General features: G+C 43.5%; 2 protein-coding genes across 11 annotated transcripts in view; one reads left to right on the forward strand and one right to left on the reverse strand.

Annotated features, from left to right (window-relative positions):
• The first annotated feature begins 34 nt into the window (after positions 1-34).
• Positions 35-6,474, forward strand: Sclp (leucine rich repeat containing protein 20 sclp). 3 transcript variants are annotated; one of them, XM_076770280.1, is made up of 5 exons: positions 35-318; positions 349-548; positions 5,023-5,166; positions 5,317-5,484; positions 5,594-6,474. In XM_076770280.1, the coding sequence occupies exons 2-5, from the start codon at positions 395-397 to the stop codon at positions 5,755-5,757; spliced, it is 630 nt and encodes a 209-aa protein (XP_076626395.1). In that variant the 5' UTR covers positions 35-318; positions 349-394; the 3' UTR covers positions 5,758-6,474. The 3 variants fall into 3 exon arrangements, with proteins under 3 accessions (XP_076626395.1, XP_076626394.1, XP_076626396.1); XM_076770279.1 differs by having other exon boundaries at positions 35-548; XM_076770281.1 differs by lacking the exons at positions 35-318; positions 349-548 and adding an exon at positions 4,253-4,558.
• A 389-nt stretch (positions 6,475-6,863) lies between these two features.
• Positions 6,864-20,303, reverse strand: part of Cip4 (formin-binding protein 1-like Cip4) — a 36,375-nt gene continuing 22,935 nt past the window's right edge. For 3 of the 8 annotated variants that reach the window (XM_076770268.1, XM_076770261.1, XM_076770267.1), the window contains 10 exons: positions 17,549-17,664; positions 14,240-14,290; positions 12,856-13,162; positions 12,516-12,662; positions 12,072-12,431; positions 10,833-10,862; positions 9,939-10,246; positions 9,669-9,860; positions 9,308-9,444; positions 6,864-9,123 (listed from right to left, as the gene is read on the reverse strand). In XM_076770268.1, the coding sequence (XP_076626383.1) occupies positions 8,966-9,123; positions 9,308-9,444; positions 9,669-9,860; positions 9,939-10,246; positions 10,833-10,862; positions 12,072-12,431; positions 12,516-12,662; positions 12,856-13,137 (1,614 nt within the window). In that variant the 5' untranslated portion in view covers positions 13,138-13,162; positions 14,240-14,290; positions 17,549-17,664 and the 3' untranslated portion in view covers positions 6,864-8,965. The remainder of the gene's footprint in view (positions 9,124-9,307; positions 9,445-9,668; positions 9,861-9,938; positions 10,247-10,832; positions 10,863-12,071; positions 12,432-12,515; positions 12,663-12,855; positions 13,163-14,239; positions 14,291-17,548; positions 17,665-20,303) is intronic. The other 5 variants (XM_076770262.1, XM_076770263.1, XM_076770269.1 and 2 more) reach the window with 5 other exon arrangements.

Below are 20,303 nucleotides of genomic sequence, written 5' to 3' on the forward strand. Positions count from 1 at the left end.
GGGCTTAAATAGCACCGCGTGGAGTTCTGCGCGTCAGTACCAGGCAGCGTCACCTGAAACGCTCTCGTTGCGATTCCTCTCGTTTCTCCTCGGAGCGCGGAAAAACAGAAAACCGCGAACACGTACATTCTGAATCGGTTTTCCCACGGCGAGGACCTCCATGCGTAGCATCCCGACGGAAAAGTGCATGTACAGGGTTCTTTGTGCACGATCAACGACGACTGGAACCCGAAAGATGATAGTTTCCTGATAGCGGAGGAACGAGTGCTACACAACGCTTCGAGGAGTAACATTTAACAGAGATTTTGTGCTCGTATCGTCGTGCACTCGCGACAGGACACTCGAGAGGAATTCGAGAGATTACTGTTCGTACGGATTATTCGCATTAGGAGAGATGAAACCACCCACGTACAATGACGAACGAGTGCAAGTATCTCAGGAGCAGGGAGAGAGCAACGTGGCCATGGCTGTTTGCGTGCAGTTGGCGGGCCGGGCGATTATCAGGGTGGTTTCCCGTTGCGAGGAGGCCCAGGACAATTGCAATCTAGGTATGTTGTTGAACACGCGGTCAACTTCTGGATCATTATAGAGTCTTGAATTACGCTTAAGAGTAAACACTTCTTAATAAGTCAACTATAGACGAAAACAGTACAAGTCAATATAGATCTCTATTCGAAAGAGCTGGCCTACATGTTCTCCCTTGAAACTGAAACACTTTTATACATCGATATCGCTTTGCTTTCACGATTTAACGCGTGTTACAAAATTACTTTCGATTTTCACCGCGATATAGGGTTGCCATCGTAAGTGGTTCACGCTAGTAGATCAACTAAAAAACACTTTTGTGTTTCGCAGTATCGCCAGAAACGTGTCGTAAAACGCGCTATGACGCAAAGAGGGATATTTCCCCGATGGGTTGGCAATAGGTTGGCGTTAGGAAACCCATCGAGATTACCCTAACGCAACCGTTTGTGCGACAAGGTAAATAACGCGCACAGCGAGCAACCTCCGCGCATTGTCCGACAAACTTATCAGCGACGCGTTATCGCCGTATCGGTGACTAAGACCATAGATTTCCCGTACGGGATCGGTACGCTTTTACGGTTGTTAATTGAAGAAAGAAAGTGCCAGATCGGCCTTGGACGTGTAATCACGGCGGGCGCTTCGCGAGCGTTTCAACTCGGTTTCTTTCCGCGGACGAAATCCTCGCGCGAGCGAAAGTGTGATACCTCAAACGCGGAAAGATATCGGCGGCGTAGAAAGTATGAAACGCGGAGGAAACAGTTACGTCGATTCGGCAAACAATTCTATCTGGTTCGACCGTGTCGAGTTTCGTGTCGATTTCGTTGGTCTTTTGTTCTTTTCCATAAACTGTGATCGTTGGAGCATAGACAAAAGGTGCAACGGATTAACGCGAATAGACGCGCGTTACAGAGCGACCTTAAGGTACGATCGTTTAGGTGACTAATAAAATTGGCAATGCGATACGTGTTTCTGGCCGGCCTTGATTCGTTGATTCGACCGACCTGTAACGAGCACGACTTTCAAACTACTGTCGCGAATTAGCTCGCGTAACATTGCGTATGGTCGTTAGAAGAGGGACGTTGAAGCAGGATCGTAGGAGGATCGGTGGTGGTCGATGATTGTTACTTACGTACCACCTCGTACACTGCCAAAAATTGAGCACGCGTGATCTCCTGAGCTAAGCGTTTTCTATAGTTTTCTATGGTCCTACGTCCGCGGGATGAATCTGCAAAAGAATTAGTTTATAATGCAAGGCTCGTATCTTTTTGGTGAAGAGTGTACATTGCACGACTCGCTTCCTGTTCCAACCTGGAAGAAAGAACGAGTCTCGAGTCCTTGCCTTATCCGCGCACCCGGATAGATTTGAGTCCTTTCTCAATGCCGCTTCGTCCAGCTTTGGTCCCGCGACGACGTCCACGGGAAACGTCTGACAAAAAAGTTTTCAACAATGAGTTTTCGCGCCGCTTTTCGTGACTCGCCACGGCACGGTGTAAAATTGTTAAAAATAAATACTAGATTTCTAATCGGTAACTGGCGAAAGTCTCGAAGCGGAGAAAACGAGAGCGAGAGGTGCTTGGCAGTTACGCTCAAGGCATCACTCTACGTACGAACGCGTGTCTCTGTAATAACGCTCGTTAGCGATCCTCGGGAAGAAATGGCTTCGCAATAAGCTTCCAAGTACCCGTCGACCACCGATCCTTTTTGTAAAAGAGACAACGACCGACGGTCACTCTTCGTCCCCGAGCTACCAAGAAATCGTACTGTTGCTCGAAGGCTCGACGCGTACTCTGTTCCATTGGATCGAGTCATAAGTACAATGAATCAAACTAATATTCGGACTCTATAGTATTATTACGGTGTCGTTTTGTTCGTGGTGATATAATTTTTTTAAATAAAACAATATGCAATTTCTATTTAGCCTAGAGTGACCCTAATCTTAGACGTTTTGTATACTCTTCAGGGGTTAGATATTGTCTTGAGACTTAAAATTTTAGTTCAGAAACGCATCAAAAGTGTTGTAACGATTAGTACGCAATATACCAAGCGATAACTCGATGTTGGTTGGCGCACGTAACAGGTAGAGGTGTTCCTCGCCGCGGCTCGCGCATCAATTCGAATAAAAGTGAAATGCTTAGTCGGAGTTCTGGCATAGATAATCGGTCGGATAAACATTGCGTTGCACAACTCGTGTCCGGTCTTTGTTCCTTGTGCTACCGGTGCACCGATTCGAACTAGTCGCGTGCCGTGCGAGCACGCATTGTTTTTGACAACGTGGCTACAAATGGGGATTTCCTGTTAAAAATTAGTCCATTAAAAGCAGTTGGAGCTAATGGAGCTAATCGATAGTATATTAAAACAAAAGAGAATTGCTTCGTCTAACGAAAAAATCTACGTGCCCGAGTTTTAGTTTGAGCCACTGTGTATCGTCGAGCCGTGAGTCAACGGTCCATCACCAGGAAAGATCTCTTGCACGTTTTGGAGGCATACGCGTACACGAAAGGTCAATCTCGGAATAGTGAACTGCCACGAGGCCTTGGCAGCGTAAATACGCACGCTTTGCATGCCGTGCGATAGTCGTTCCTTCTTCCTGATCCTTTTTACATGTATTCGCAACAAAGCACTGCTGGATTACTCATTCGTTGCGTCATTTAATTATTTGTCTTGTTGTCGCGGCTATTCGAATTCAACTCTTGTTTCACACAAAGACTCTCAGTCCCTTCTTAGATAAAACTTACGACGAAATATGTATGCGAGAAGAAGGCGGACTCACCGACAAAATATATCGTATTTCCGTTGTACGTTCACCAGGGCTTCAAGACTCGAAATTAGCATTAGGTCATCTCGTAAATCGTGCCGTATATAAATATAATTAAAGTTATAAATGACCCAATACTTTATCGAGTGATTCAACTTGCACTTTAGCCGTTCGGTCCGAGCGTTGCCCTGAAAAAAATAATTACATTAGTACACGTTCTACGCGAATAGATAGGATATAAATAAATCCGTTTGGCCAGAAGTGGCTGAATTTCTGGTTTCGATTTAAGTATCGACAATAATTTCGTACCTGCAACCCACAGCAAGAATTGGGTTCCTTCGTATCGACGCGGTAAAATGCGAGTGTATGCGACCCGTGCTACGTGAATACAGGTACGCGAGGCGCCACCATGTATGGAAACGTAACCTTAAATGGTAACTTGTCGCCGAAGCCATTTACTACTTTATTGCAAAAAGTCATCGTCACTGTCAATACATACAGTAAAACATAGTCGGTTAGCCCGCTCAGTTAATAACGTTGGCATTCTCACGATGCGACGTGTTTCGGTGTAATAAAAAGACGCTATGCGGAATTCAACGGAAAAAAGGCGGTTCTTCGCGATCGAAACTTTTCAAGCATTCGATACCGTACACGCATTTCAAACAGTTACGTTATCTTGTATTATTTAAACAACGATATCTTAGTATGCGATTAACAATAAGGAAGACTCACAGATCGAATTTGCGTAGAAATATTCTTATCAATGAAAATTGCAAACCGTTAACTAGAACTGAATCGAAGGAAAGCGCGACCAGTATTGGAAGCGAAGGCGCAAGCGTAACAAAGATGGCGACCAAGAATCTAGCGCGGTATCAAACAAGCGAATGTCCCGCGTCTACTTTCACACGTTTGAAATACGTCCAACGCTATTTTCCAATTGTTTAAAATTCAAATTACAAATTTACAAAGCTCAGCAACCGTGCCAGAAGTATAATTATCTGGGTAAACATGCAAGTACGAAGAAAGTCTTAAAAAAGAATTATCGTTCCGCGTCCTGTTCTCGCGAAGCGTGAACTTCCGGAAAGTAGAATGAATGTCAAGGCCGGTGAACGGATGCTATTTATTCCTGATATTCGTCGAAAATAAATGTTCCGTGATAGGGTGGCTAGACGGCGGATCCGAGAACTCGTAGCGATTCAGTCTGCCTTGGCAAGATGGCGAACGCCGTCACGAGAGTTGTGTTACGCTGCGAAGAAGCACAGGAGAACGAGAGTCTTGGTAAATTGTTTTTTACAAACGATACGAAAAATTAACCGATTGGGCCACTGGTACTTTGTTTTTAATCGAAATATGCACTTGATCTCTTTCGATTCGTTGTTCCGCGTGTTGATACTTTACCCTAGTTTGTGACCTACTTTTTGCTGCTACAGGTGTATCGCGGGTTTTATAAAAAAAACATTGTGTATGCTGTTTAAATGTCACGCATCGTCGGTGGACTTTTCGTTCGACGCGACGGAATACAGGGTACATTAAATTAACGTTATCATGACCAGTGCTCCGAAATTGAAAATTTCAGTAGTTACGCTCGCGTAATATTGATACACTGACCTACTTCTACAGCTGATCTGTTAAGAGCACAATATGACGTAGCACCGTATTCATGATTCGATCGCGATGATTACGTCGAATACTGTTTTCTACAATATGCAATTTCCGATGTTATTTTTTAATTATTGTTGCAGATTTGTCAGAATGCCAGTTAATGCAGGTACCTGATGCAGTATATCACTTAATGAGACACACAGAATTGAAGAGATGCGATCTTTCTGGGAATGTGATAACAAAAATTCCACCAAAATTTGCAGTGAAATTTTCATTAATCACCGGTAGGTCTGATAGTATATATACAAGCTGTTTCTTTCATCTTGTACATTCTAAGCTAAGAATATTAAGAATTTAAAACTCGTCTTTGTTTTCTCCTTACTATCAGTAATTTTTGAAATTTTGCTGTAGTATAAACAGGTAATTGTTTCCAGAACTGAATCTGAGTCACAATCAAATGAGCAAGCTGCCAGAGGAACTTGCAGAGTTGCAAGCTTTAGAGAGGCTGAACATTTCACATAATACTTTCATTGCTTTGCCACCTGTTACTTGTCGGATACCACAGCTGAAGCACCTACATGCCAACAACAACTCTATCATTGGTAGGTGTCGTAAGTCTTTGTTATGCAAGAGGCGTTTCGGATCTTCGAATCGCTGATCCAATTGAAACGATTATATCAATGTCTAAATCTTGACACGTTCGTTCCTTAGACGTAGATATTGAGAGACTGAGGCACGCTCCAGTTTTGGAATTTATTGATCTGCAAGCTAACCCGCTCACGCCCAGAATGCACGATCTTCTCGGCACCTTGACCCGGATTCGAATCGAATTGACGCCCAGGCAAGTCGAGGAATGGGAAGATCTTACTATCTGAGGCGGGTCCACATCGCATGGAAAACAATCAAATCTGCCAAAGGGGTGGATCGTCGAATATTCGTCCTACGTGGACGTAGTTTGCTTCCGTTTATCTTGACTGAGATGGTTCAAGAGTTCGCAAACGAATCGTTCCGCGAATCATGAACAAATAGCAAGTATTTTGTACAGTGACTGTATATGATCAACCGACAACGTGGCGTGGCCGATAAGCAGGAAAAACCGTACCACCTCGCTAGAAAGCATATAACTCTTTGTAACTGACGTTCCTCGCGATCAGTACTTAACAGCAAAGACTTGCCGGGTACCTGGAACTTTCTGCATTGATCTCGTGAATATCTGATTTGTCGCTTCCTCTTCCCGTTTTATACCGTGTGTTTTCTCTTTCTTTTTCTAGATTTTATTCGGCCGCTCGCTCGTTTGGCCGCGCACTGCTGTGATTGATGTACGCGTTGCATCGCGAGCCGCCGATCCAACTTATTACCATAATTTTTACTAACTCCGAACAAGTATCCTGTAAATTTAAGATACGTTTTATTATTTTTTATGCGTGGACTTGACATATTGCGACATATTGTGTATAATCAATCGTACGACTGCCAATGTACGGGCGATCGACTGCTGACATCCTCGCTATAAACGAGCGTCACTTTAATTTTATAAACACACACACACACACACACACATACACAAAATGAGAGAGATTTATATACAAAAAGCATAATCCAGGTATAATTGTCGATTACGTGAGAATTGACAGCTTTTCTGTGTTTAGATTATGTATACGTATAGGCTTGCAAGAACTTTGCAAGAACGTTTATATTTAATTTATATGTAGCTATGTGTACATGCACAATACACATCAGAATGTATTACTCTGTATTTTTGATCTAGTCAATTGTCCGCGAAATGTTGCAATATACTTTACGAAACACAATTCCCTATTTTTATTCTCTTAAACGCACCTTCCTTCTATCCATTGAAAAAGTGTTAGTGATATTATCTGTTTGCGTGTAGGTTTTCTGTAGGTTTATCGTGTAGGTAAGACGCAGAATGCAAGAAATTGGACTCGCACAGTAGTCGCATAAAATAACCAAATGCAATACATTGGTTTAGTACCTATATTTTTTCAATATTAATAATAATAATAATAATAATAATAATAATAATAATTAAACGTATAATGAGTCACAGAGTTAATTATCTACAATACTTGTTCATGGATATAAAATCACAAAATATACATAGAATGGACGCGGTTTAATGTTAAGAATTAAGGTAGACATACGGACTTTCTTTCCTTTTTTCTTTGCTTCTATCGTTATCTAGCGATTCCCGTTTCACTTTCACAAAGTGATCGTAACACGACCCGTGTTAACAATCGGTTTGCACGAGCAAAAAGTTAATTCTTGGTCGACTTTCCGTCGAAGTCGTTTGCTGCGCATGAAAAGTGACTATCGACTCTATCGATTCTCAGGCGTTTCGACCGTTTCGCGACTAACGATTAAATATAAAAAGAAAAACGTCCCGTGGGTCGCATATCCGACGATGCGTGCGCTGGCATGGCCATTCGAAACGCAGCGATACTTAACGATAAAATTGTATACGTCGTTCGCAGCGAAGATTACGGCGAACAAACTGGCAGCAGCTACGGCAGAGGCGAGGGCCACCGATATCTTTTTCATTTCATTTGCGTATTTGTGTATCTTATATACCGAAGCTACATTCCTTTTTTAATGAGTGATTATAGTATCATATATATATAATTATATACATATACATAGTTTTGTAATACGCGATAATATATACGACTAAACGATTTCGATACATCGCAATCGAATCTAGGACGAATCTAGGCATTAGTAACGGCGTAGCTGGAACTTCACCTCCAAACGCGAGGAAACAGTAGCGTTTTAAAGAAAATAGCCAACGCCGCTGTTTCCCACATGTCCACACGAATGAAAAGCAAACTCGTCACTTCGCACGATACGTCGAATCTGGCACTCGCACACGTACCACTCGCTCCCATTCTTCCTCCCATATCCCTTGCAGTATGTACACAAATATATCCTAACTAAATTCACATCCAGGCAACATCATAGAAACGAAACTTGGCCGACCAATCTTCGGAATCTACTTGCTGTACAGAGCACCGACCTAATCACCTTCCATTTACGTTTAAAACAAACACGTCAATTAATAAACTAACACAACGATAGAAAACAATAACGACTCGAAATAAATTGTAAAGTAGCGGCATCAACCTCCTTATCGCCGTCAAAGACCAAGAAACACCGACGTCGACGCGTCGGAAAAAAATAATAGATTTCCGTCATCGTGTTCGTACGTGTTTTACTTAAACATGTACATGTGCACTACGAGACACTGCAGTTTCTTGACCTTCGGCAATGATCGAACGAACGTTCGTGAATTTCCTGCTTTACAATCGAGATGATACCATAAAAAAAAAAATAAAAATAAAATAAGGTAGATAAAACTCGTGCAGGTTACAACAATCGCAATTTCTGTGTGACGTGTAGGCGGAGCACATATTACATAGATGAAAACTAGTCACTTTCTTTAGTAGAGCTGCAAATTGTTCGCTTGTGCACGACTAAAGTACAGAGGCACATTTCCAGGGCCACCGAAGTGATCAGGGGCGTGCTTTTTTTCATAGAAAACTGTACCGTACTTCAGCAATATTGAATGCGCGTACGATCGAACCCTTTCAACGGTTGGATGTAACGTCACTCTAAATAATCGTACGATCCTTTATATCCTATTCAGAATTAATTAAGTTCAGGTTAGCGATCGATTCACTCGACATAACCTAGATCTCAGAGCGTGAAACGCGTTTACGTTTGTTTATCCTTGTTCGATAAGCTGATGGAAAACCGAGGAAAGTGTGTTGGACGTAATTGACTAAATGTTCGACGAGTAAACGTAACCTCGTTGCAAAGTCGGACACGTTGGCACATATTAATTTTCTTCGTTCGAAAATCGTCCATTAACGTTTAGGCCCACGATTTAACAACGGAATATCACCGAAATCCTGTGCCAATCGACCAACACATAACCCTCGACTGGTAGAAATCTCGTAAGATTGCTATCTTTTATCGTCCAATGTACCGTATTGAACCAATAGCATCAATGACCTTCCTCTTTGAAGCTTTCCACTTCGTGATTGTTTAACGTCCTAAGAGAAGTGGCTAAGTGTTATAGAGATGACACTCTATGTAAGATGTAGGTACAAAGCCCTCGATTGGTTGAGATATACGTCGGACGCGCGTCCAGCCATCCCCTTGATCTAATTCGATCATGTACAACTCTTCTCCATCGTACATAGGTATGGAACCTTCGCTGGTCGCTAAAAACACAAACGTGCAATTTATATTTTCCCCAAACGGTTGTAACTTAATAGCAAATACCGAGGCATCGCTCTATGAACACTGACACTAAAATGAAAAGATTCTACGCGTCTTTCGTTCGGAAACAATAACGGACGTTCGATAGTACAATACGCTAAATACTGAGTCGAGTTACACACGTACCATCGAAAGGATAAAGAGCCCTACACGTTCCCAATGGTGGTTGAGCATCGATTTCGTCGACATAATACTCTTCGCCGCCGCTACCAGGAAGAGACGTCCTCGATTCCCCAAGGCCAGATTCCGGGCTATTCGTGGAACTGTGCATCAGTACCGTAAAGCGAAAAGCGTGTCTAATTGGTCTAGTTAAAAATTCTGATTCTGTATTTATATGAGTTCAGAAACTCATCATTATCGCAACGATTCTTCCGTTAACAAAGAGAAAGAATAATAGTGAAAAAAAAAAAACAGAAGAGATAGAACCGTTCGCCTCGAGGATCCTGAGCAGTAGTCCGCAAACAAATATCATCAATTAAAAGCTTACCCGTGCGTGGGTTGCGGCGTGCCCGGAGCACTTTTCTTGTGCATCGGTTGATTAGCGTTTGCATTGCTCACGCTGGAATCGGACGCTGATCTTGAAAGACTCTCCTCTCCCCCCGAATGACTGGATCTTCTTGAGCTCAACGGCCTCGTTGCGGATCCGTTACTGGTCGGTTTCCGCGGCGTTTGACTGGGACTGGAAAATTTAAAACCGTACAATACATGCTGCGAGCTAAGTAGATCGTGACAGACAATTGAAACTTAGCAAGGTCACCTGGATAAACTGACGCCGGCGCGCATTGCTTCCTCGAGATAACCTTGGAACTTTGCCAGCTCCGCGCCGAGTTTGTCCAGCTTGTTGCCCGATTGATTCAATTGCCCCTCTATACTCATTGGATCGCCTAACGCTGGATTCTGTTCGTACACGCCCTTCATCTTCATCAACCCGTCCCTGGCCGCCGTCTCTTGCTGAATCTTCGCCTGTATTTCGTCGAGCCTTTGTTGCAATCTCTTCTTGCGCTGGTTCGGCGGCAAATCGCTGCAGTCCTCCTTCGCCCCATCGCCATATCCAGGCACGTTATTCTAGAATTATTTCAATTAAGTACCAGGATCTATCAGGAACGTACGATCTATGAATGATTTAAGTATATGCGATGGAGAACAAAGGAGAAGAAAGCACGCGACAATTACAGGTACGATAAAATGTACGAATTAAATCTACGTTACGATTGAAAGTTAACGTGAACATAAAATCAAGGTTTGCCAATGTTATATGCCTCACTATCACGAGCATACTCGGAGCTGATCGGACCAGAGATCGAACGAAACTGTTTACGCTTCTCATTGATTCTGATATATAACGGTAATTTTTGTTTACGGCTTCGTTCGACCTCGAACTAACGACGAAATAAAATATACGGTACGTTCGATTCGAGCGTATACATGCACTTATTTCTCGAAACTGTTGGCGATACGAAAACGTGATCGGTACACAAGTTACTGGACCTTGGACAGTTTGAAAAACAATTGCCTGCTTACACGCGACTATTATGCAGAAATTTTGTACACAGAGCGCAGAAATTACGTGAAAATCTCTAGACGGTTCTCGATATTCTGGTAAGAACTGTCAAACAAAAGACAATGGGCGATTGTAAAGAGAAGGACAGACCTTTAAAGCTATGCACACCTCGATCAACTTCTGTCGTACGCATGAAACAAATTCCAAAAGCGTATCATTCAGCGCATGAATCGGTAAACGATCTCAGGCGATAGCGTTGAGTAAAAACTCAGTTCCTTTTTTGTTTTAACACATTCACTGCCTCGACAACAGTATATCTACTATATTAAAAGTATTATGTGAGTTCAAAAGTGCTAGTCACCAGTGACCACCATGGCAGTCAATGTGTTAAGGGGGTATTTCAATCTAGAATTTTGAAAAAATTCGTAAAAATAGCCAAGTTATAGAGGTTTGAATATGTTTGATTATTTTTTGTAATGTTTGACATGACATCTCAAGATCTAATAGGTCGATTGACTTCAGACTTGTAGTATACGTAATTCTTATTACTTTCAGTTGAAAGAAATAATGTATGTTCTTAGAATGGCAATGAATACGTGTTGTTAAAATGAGGCTTAAAACTTGTAGACCTTCTAGACCGGAATACCCTCCTAATTTCGTCATACGTGAAACGTTCAAAGACCCTCTCGAGCCTCTGAGTCTTTACTCGACCGAGAAGATACATCTAACGACACGCAATCTCTCGGTACAGTTGGATGCAGAATAGATATATGCTGGTGTTGCACACATTGGCAGGCGAACAAGCGATCCATAACGTACTTACTAAGCACAATTGTATCCAAATTCATAGTCCACAGGTGATCGGAAACAAGAGACCACAGGCAGATCGAACCATCCACCAAATTAATAAAAAGTACAGAAGAAAGATAAGTTATGCTTGCCACGCGATTAATCGACGCGTACATTTATTACGATCGACGTGACCGGGCAAAAAGTGGAGGAAGAACGTCGTACACGTTTCATAGAAAAAAAAAATTAAAATACAACGATACCGCGGTGCTCGAATGGCTACGATCTAAAGAAGTCGACGGATACCAATTGTACGGAATATATTACTCATGCCTCGAAAAGTCTGTGTGCACGTTACAGGCCTGCCGACCGACGACGATGCAACTGTGCGCTGGAAAACAACAATACAAAAAGAAAAAAAAAAAGAAACAAAGACAAGAGGGACCGTTTCGTGCATGTCGCAACTATCTCTTGTTCTTACTCGTGTTTTAACATTCTTGGCGAGACAGAGAGGGGGGAGTGTAATTGGGATGCTCACAGTCATATCCGTGACACAATTAGAAACTACGATCGGTTCTGACGCGTACGAACAACATTTACCTTGTTGCTACTGAATATCCCGAAAATGCCGACCCTCTTTTTGATCTTGCCACCGGAAACGGTGCCCTTCACCGTCAAATGATGATTGTGTATCGGCTGCATCACCGGCTGCGACAGCTGACTATTGCTGTCGTACGTTTTAGCCACGGAGAGATCCTCGAACGGGAAATCGCCGGGCGGTTGGAAACCGCTCTTGTAACGCTCGATCACCAGCATCGTGTCTTCTTTCTCGTTGATCTCGTTCGCCGCTTTCTCGATCCCATCTAAACACTGGGCGATTATCGGCGCCACCGCTCGTTCGATTTCCACAGACTTCAACATATAGTTTCGCATGTTCTTTATCCGTTTCTCGTCTAGCTCCTAAAACAAAACAATACCTATTAGATTCGAGTCGATAATTTTAAAAGGCCATCGAGTCGCGATGAAAAAAACAAACAAAAATACCTGAAGGTGTTGAAACACTTCTGGCATGGCCGTGTGATAGTGCAGCGTCTGCATATCGTTTGTTTTCTGCAATTGATTCGCGTACTCCGTCTTGGCCTCCTCGCTCTGTTGGGTTTTCAACGTCATGTTCATCCTCTGTTTCTCGACCTGGAAATTTTAAGGAACAATGAGTAAATTTTGCAAATAATTACAGTGTTATAGGAAGCAAACATTTCACAGAGAGGGTAAAGCTATTTCTTGCGGTATCTAAAAATGTTCGATTCATCGATTCGATCGTAGAGGAGAGATTAGAAGGTTAAAGGTGATGATGGAATAACATAGTGCAAACCAAGCGACGTACTTCCGCCCTCGAAAGATTAAGATCCGCGTCCGCCCTCTGATAATTCTCGACGGACCTTTCCGCCTCTCTGAAAGCCTTCTCGTAAGCTTTCCTGGCGCGTTCCAGATTCCCGATCTGACCGGTCAGGGTCGTCATCAATCTGGCGCCCTCTTGAAGGTACTTTTTCCGATCCTCCTTGAAGTCTTTCACGAGGATGTTCAACTCCCTCAACACGTTCGCCTGAAGATTCTCCGCGATCACTTCTCTCTGCCCCGCCTGATCGTTCACCTCGTTCAATTCCATCTTGAATGCCCGACAGGGGCTGTACCTGGACGTGGACAAATTTAAGTAGAGAACATCGATTCGTTTCAGCCGCGTAATTTGGGGTATTCGTTGCTACGACACGGAAACACGGACCGAATCTTGTGGGTCGAGCGGCTAAATTGGTCCGCGGGACCTGTCGGAACGAAATATCAAAAATATTTTCGACCATAAACGGTCAAAGGGGACCGTTGAATCGCGGCCCACGCGAACGAATGCGAGACGAGAAGAAGGAACACCGAGAAAAGAAGCGCGCCGGCCCGTAGGCGCGAACCGAGCGAGTTACTGAACTTATAAAGAGATCCGCCCACGCCTTCAGATAAGAGATTAGCTACTGTTTTCCGTCGTGACGCGCACGGAATGGCAAAGAGCCGTACGCGACAGAATTTTTCCTTTCTCGGGGCGTTCACTTTCCGCTCCTAGACGCCCGTTGGGATTTCTGCAGAGTAATATCTCGGATTTCCATATTTCTTTCGATGGAAAACGTTGACCTTTCGGTACCCCACACTTTGAGAACGATCATAGGCCTGACGATGCCTAATTCGAAATTTCACAGGGGTTGTAACTTTTCATTGTTATGAATTTTATCAAGGACGAAAGCTACGGGGTACCTGACTTTTGGCTGAATCAGAGAACGACCCGTTAGAGAAATCAGCTGCGACCGACTGGAAGCATATCGGTCCCGGAACAGAGAGAATATCAGAAATCGATGTTCGCGAAAGAAACGAACGCAAAAAGTCGGGGAATTCCATCGGGGAAACGAGGCGTGTATTCTTCGATCGTTTGTCTCTCGACGGAGATCGCCCATTAAAATGCAATTTAAGCATCGGGGAGGGAAAACAAAACGTCGCCATCTTTGTTTTAACGCTGTACAGCGTATCTCGAGCGTACGCGAAACGAATGAAAGAAACTATCGGTGCTTTCTAAATTTGTTAAAAATATATAACCAAACCGACCGTAGTTCGAATAATTTCGCGACTGTGGCTCGAAATGGGAATTATTTTGAAGGATTATTCGCGTCGGGGAACGCATCACTGCCGAGCCGTGGATCCGGTATTACGCCTGAACGTTGGCTCATACTCACTGATAATCCTCCTCCTCCTTCTTCTTGGGTTGATAGCTCTTCACGAGACGTCTGCAATCAAAAACGAAACGAGATTACCGATGCACGTGCATCGCACGACCCGCGAGAAATATTGCGCGAGCTGACCATCTCTGGACGATGAATAATTTGCCGGTAAACGCTGGAGAAGAACACGTCGTTTAGACGTTGTCTCCTTTTTCGGTACGAGACGTTGTTCTTCTCGGGTCGAATCTCGGTCGAACGACGGGGCGATGCGAAAATGGGAACAGTTCGGAGTAAAAAAAGGAAACGTTACGCGGTGAATTACGGTTCCCGCGAAACGGACTGGTATTTTTCAAACATCAATGTTACAAATCGCGTTTAGTCATCCGCGCGACGAGAAAACAACGGACCGAGTCATTCTGCGTTCGAACGACGGGGGCCACGGGCGAGCGATAAATCTGTGTCGACTTCTAAATACACTATCATCCGGAAGTTGACGTGTCCTTGATACCAGATCAACCATACGTTGCCAGTTCCGAGCCTGTGCGCCGAAGCCGGAAAATGTACGCGAAAACGGACAGCGATTTCTAAAATACCAGCTCTTTGTAAACCGCGAATCAAGTTCACGTGTGCTCGCAGATTCAATCCTAATCCAAGAGGGGCTGAGAACGTAATTACGTTCGAGTAACAAATGTTAATTTGTGGGGGTTGACTTGCACAAACAACTTAGAAAAACGTTTGCGAAATTGTCCTTAACACAATATGGCCGCCGCCGTGCGTGCAAAGTTATTTTCGAGTCTGCTCGAGAGCTCTGGCTTTCGCTAGGTCTGGGTTAATATCCAAAACATGGGACGATAGCTGATTTTCTGGGTCAACTCGAGAGTTCCCTTTACCGCGATATATGCTTGCTGTCTAAAAACTGCGAAAGCTATTTTCTAGGGAACGGTGAGGGACCCCCCTCAAGCTTCAATCGTTGCCCCGAAAATTAAAGCGGTCATTACAAAGCGGGAAAGTGCGTTTTCTCTTCGATAACGAGTGATAGGGGGAAACTAGCCTAAATCCTTTGGAGGGGTCTTGTTGAAGAGGGATATTGGAAGTCGGTCGAGGATCGTATACAGGGTGCTCGGCCACCCCTGGGAAAAATTTTAATGGGAGATTCTAGAGGCCAAAATAAGACGAAAATCAAGAATATCAATTTTTTGACTGAGGCTTCGTTAAAAAGTTATTAACAATTAAATTCAAAAACTTCAAATCGTTCTGGAAAAATTATTTTCAGTTATAGAGGGCAGTTGCAAGCATTTTTGGTGAATAGACATATCCCCGAAATCCTATTCACTTTCTAGAAAAAAAATTTGAGGTGTGAAATTTTTCGATGGAAAAAAAAATTTCAAATCGTTTTGGAAAAATTATTTTCGGTTGCGGGGGTCAATTGCAAGCATTTTTGGTCAACAGACATACCCCCGAAATCCTACTCAGTTTCGAGAAAAAAATTCCTTACCGAAAATCTAATGTGAGGCCAGAAATGTTTGCCCGAATTTTCATGCGAATCTTTAAAACGTCATAACTTCTGAACGGATTGGACGATTTTGATGTTTAAAAAAGCAAACTACGCGTATTTTGGTGGAGAATATGTATAAATCGCAAAAATATTCGAAACATTGGTCCTTGACCCCGCAAAATGAGAAAAACCCCATAAAAATGGTCCAATTTTCAAACAGCCATAACTCCTACAATTGTGAATATATTTCAATGAAACTTTTTTCTGAAGTAGAGCTCATGGGTATCTACAAAAAGTATTAGACAACTTTTTTGTAGGACGTTAAACAAAATTACTAAAAATGAAAAAGGAATTTTTAAGGAAAATCGACAGGGTGTAGGTGCCTAAATTTTTCGACGAAATTAAAAAATTTCAAATCATACTAAAAAAATTATTTTCGTTTGCGGGGGTCAATTACAATCATATTTGATGAATAGACATACCCTCGAAATCCTGCGCATTTTCGAGAAAAAAATTCAGAACGACTGGAACTTTAAACGTTAATAACTTTTTAACGAAGCCTCAGTCAAAAAATTGATATTCTTGATTTTCGTCTTATTTTGGCCTCCAGAATTTCCCATTAAAATTTTTCCCAGGGGTGGCCGAGCACCCTGTATACAGATGGAAAGTCGATCGAGCGCTTGCGAGAGGAACAATCCCTCTGGCGGCGAGTACGGGAAGCGGCCCCCACAATCCTACCTACATTTCCATAGTTACTTACAGAAGAAACTTTAAGTTTACTTTGGGGTTCGTTTAGTAATGAGTAGTTTGTATACTTGACTAATTATTTCTACGAAATTTTGCATGATTTATTAGCAACAATTTTGCAGAAGAACGGGTGGAAAATTGGCGAACGTCTGCCTTTGCCTCGACGGACGGGAAGGTCGAATGCAAATGGGTGAATCTAGTTCCTCCGCGACGGAACGCGTTAATTACCCCCCCGTGAAACTAGGAGATACCGAAACGGTCTCGATTCGAAGAATGTTACACTTGCGCCGTTCGGAATGCGTCTAATGAAAATCAACGGCGCAACGAGGGAAACTGCCGCGCGGCAAACGGTACTCCATTTGTACGAGTAACACGGGCATGTATCGCTGAAATTACGGCGCATTAAGGCCCGAGGAACGTGCTCGTGATAATTTATATGCAGTGGAACGAACGTGCCCAGGATAGACGTGCGCGACGAGCACGCGGAATCATTCTCCGGGTTCACATGCGCGTACCGATTAAGGGACAACGATAACGTCCGCGATAATTAAGCGAGCAGATTCGAAACACAACGTACGATCAAAGACCACGAAGGAACGCTTAAACTATCGTACGATTCGATCTGTGACTGATTTTTAGAAAGTATCGGATCGTACGGTAAGTTCATAGTTCTATGTGTTATTTGAAAAAAAAAATTATTTTTAAAGATTTACCACGCGCGGTAGTATCGACGTAGGAATAACATGCTTTCGGGACACCCGTTAGAACAAAAGTGTGCAACAGTAGACGGCATTCACGAGACAAACAAGGGGGCCCTTTAATACAATATTACTCCGGCTACATCTTGCGTCCGTGAACTCATGGGGTGCGTGAGACACGCTCATTATACAGGATGTCCCATTGAAATCGTTAACCTCGGATACTCCGCCCTTTGTTAATTTATGAACAAAAGAAAAAGCGACGTCAAGGCTAGAGCGTGCCCGACGCGACCGCGACGATAAATACTCGCCGGTGATCTATGCACGCGTCGCGACAGGTGATCCGATTGATAATGAAAACCTCCGGTTCGAGACGCTTCTTACCTGAGCTTCGCGGCGTACTCCACCTCGATGGCGCATCGGTCGCGAATAAAGTGGCCATACCTTTCGAGGAACTCTATCCCTTTTTGCGTGTGCAGGGATAGATTCTCGAACTGGTCCTGCAACGAAAACAAAACGGACAAATTGAACGACGGGTAAACCTTTTACGTTTTCAGATCGTAACACGCTTATTTCCGTTTCGTTCGCAGCCGCGAATAAATTTCGATCGCGACAGGCCGCGGTGGCGAACCATTTCGTGAAATTTCTCTCGAGCGGGACAAGAAGGCGTATCTGCCAAGAGAGAACGAGACAGGCAATTTTTTTCGATCGCCAGAGACGACCGGAGTCGTCGACTGAGAGAATCTATTGGCACACGTACGCTGGCCGTCCTACCCGGGACAATGAGTGGATTTCGCAAGGCTGTAACGGGCCGGTAGAAAGATTTCTGACCGTTTAGCGGCTCGCCACGAAAAGTGAAACTGGACTCTGGGTGTTGCGTTGCCGCAACGTGCTCGCTTGCCTGCAATAGTGCAGAGACTAGAGGCCAGATAGACCATAGGCCCCGCCGTTTATCGGCCTTATGAATCGCAAAACGCTGTTGCACGCCGTCAGCCTCGACTTGCTCTTTCTTCTGCCGGCCAATTTCCCATTCAGATATCGGCCGACTCCCCGTGAATGGAGTACGTTACACAGGATGCTTCTAAATGACTGGTGAAAACCACGTATATTCTGTTTGCCGTGTTCGATATCGCTGTGCCAAAGTGTGGAAAATTGAATCAATCGAGAGTGATTAATAACACAAACCTAACCTTAATCTGCCAAGTTTCGTAGCTCCCATTGTTCCATGAGTCGGGAGTCGCAACGGTGATCCAATTTAGTTTAACTGTCGATGTAACAGATTTCCATAAAAATGTAATGCGACCGTTATCTGTAAATCTGGTGTTGGTATTAGCGCCAACGTCATGAAGGATATTGGCTAGATCGATAACGGTCGATAACGATGTTATCGGTAAGAAAACAACAACGCTATCGATCGTGACTCGCCTATAGAGTGCATGTTAAGTAGATCAAAGCAATAAACTATAATAAATACGCGATCCTAAATCGTGCATTCGTTGGAGAACGTTGATTTGTCTAAAAATTCTATCAAAGATCGTTGCTTGGTACGCAACTCGGAAGTCGAACTAATGATAAATTACACTATTATGCAACGAAGCCGTACAGGAAATTGAAAGTTAGCACGTTTAGACGAAACACTCGAGGTTACCGAACGCTGGTTAGAATTCGTTTTTACCCTCGTTACTCGCCCGATGACCGTCTGGGAAACCTTACTTATCGATCAACCCCCGCATTCCAGTCAAAATTTTCACCACTGATTAACCTAACCTCTAAAAACGCATACCTTTATTTCTATCCACTAATCCTTTGAAAATCCCTATGTAGACGTGAACTGGTTAATCGAAAACATGATTCATTCATGCCAACGGACGTCCAATTACCCCGGTATACCACCACATTTTCCGTAAACTTTTTGGAATATTCTAGACAGACAACGGTAGCGACGAGGTAGTGAGAATTCCCATGGTTCTGGGAACTATGGAATAACGACACACTCGCCCGCAGCGGAGTCATGGAATGTAAGCTTTATCGTTCAAGGACGATCCTGTCTTTCAACATTTACGCTAGCCGCGGCTTAAGGACAAATCGAGCTCCGTTCCAGCGTTTACTCGGATCGTGTTCGAAGAAAGAGAGTGGCAGAGAGAGGGGAAACAGGGGTAGAGAGAGACAGCAGAGGCGTGCAGCCGATCGAGTCGCCTATGCTGGCATTCGAAACGCGTTACTTTCATTTCTAGCAAGTAGCCATTCAAGGGCCACGCACCGACTGTGAGACGGGGGACCAGCAGATGCGTGTGTCTCGTTCGATCCTAGTCTTTCCTTTCCGGAGGTCCACCTTAGGTACGAAAAAAGATCGAGATCTCGTGACGCATCGACGTCACGCGTCCAGGATGTATCTCCCGCGCGGCGTGCTGACCTCTCGAATGCATTCGAGTAATTAACTTTCGTTGTAAATACGGGAAACGTCGACTAGAAATGCACCGAGTCACCAAATTGTACGTTTCGAGCTTTCTTAATTGCATTTAATGATCGTTCGCCTTGTCGCGTGACTTAAAAACAATCAAGCATGAAATACTATTATCCAAATAAACCTCGAAATCTGTTTCACGAGCATTAGGGTGCTTCCATTGTAAACAATATTTCAACATGGCGGCCAACGCGTCGAGTAAAATCGCGTTGACCCGTTTTATACGATCGTTTTGATCCACAAAATCTATATTCGGATGAAATTTCTATTTTGGTTGCGCTTCAGCCTCGACTACCCATTCAGCCAATCATCATTATTATTATTATTCATTTATTAACGGGATTAAACCCTTTGGTACAAACATGTAATATGTAAGGAACTACAGATGTGGCTTTTACATAGTCAAACATTATCGCTTAGTGAATTTAACAAAAATAAATTCATTTACAATATGTTGCAAGGATAATTTTAGACTCTAATGATTGTTCAATTCAATCTTAAATTATATTAACAAACTGTTCAAAGAGAGTGCAGCAGAAACGTACGACGTTCGTTGCAAGAAAGTAGGATACTATTCGTAAGCCGTTTCACGGGGATGAGTAATAGAACCGATGATGCTATAGCCGTTGATCGATGATGCACACCCCGGTGCGCCGTATTCAGAAGCCAAGATTA

This window comes from Colletes latitarsis, chromosome 8 (assembly GCF_051014445.1).
Source record: "Colletes latitarsis isolate SP2378_abdomen chromosome 8, iyColLati1, whole genome shotgun sequence".
Lineage (NCBI taxonomy): Eukaryota > Metazoa > Arthropoda > Insecta > Hymenoptera > Colletidae > Colletes > Colletes latitarsis.

Excerpts from the sequence above, each read along its gene's own strand:
- Sclp (XM_076770279.1), top strand. The coding sequence starts at position 395 with ATGAAACCACCCACGTACAATGACGAACGAGTGCAAGTATCTCAGGAG. Across the intron at positions 5,167-5,316 it reads GAAATTTTCATTAATCACCG|AACTGAATCTGAGTCACAAT; the intron begins GTAGGTCTGATA and ends AATTGTTTCCAG. Across the intron at positions 5,485-5,593 it reads CAACAACAACTCTATCATTG|ACGTAGATATTGAGAGACTG; the intron begins GTAGGTGTCGTA and ends TTCGTTCCTTAG.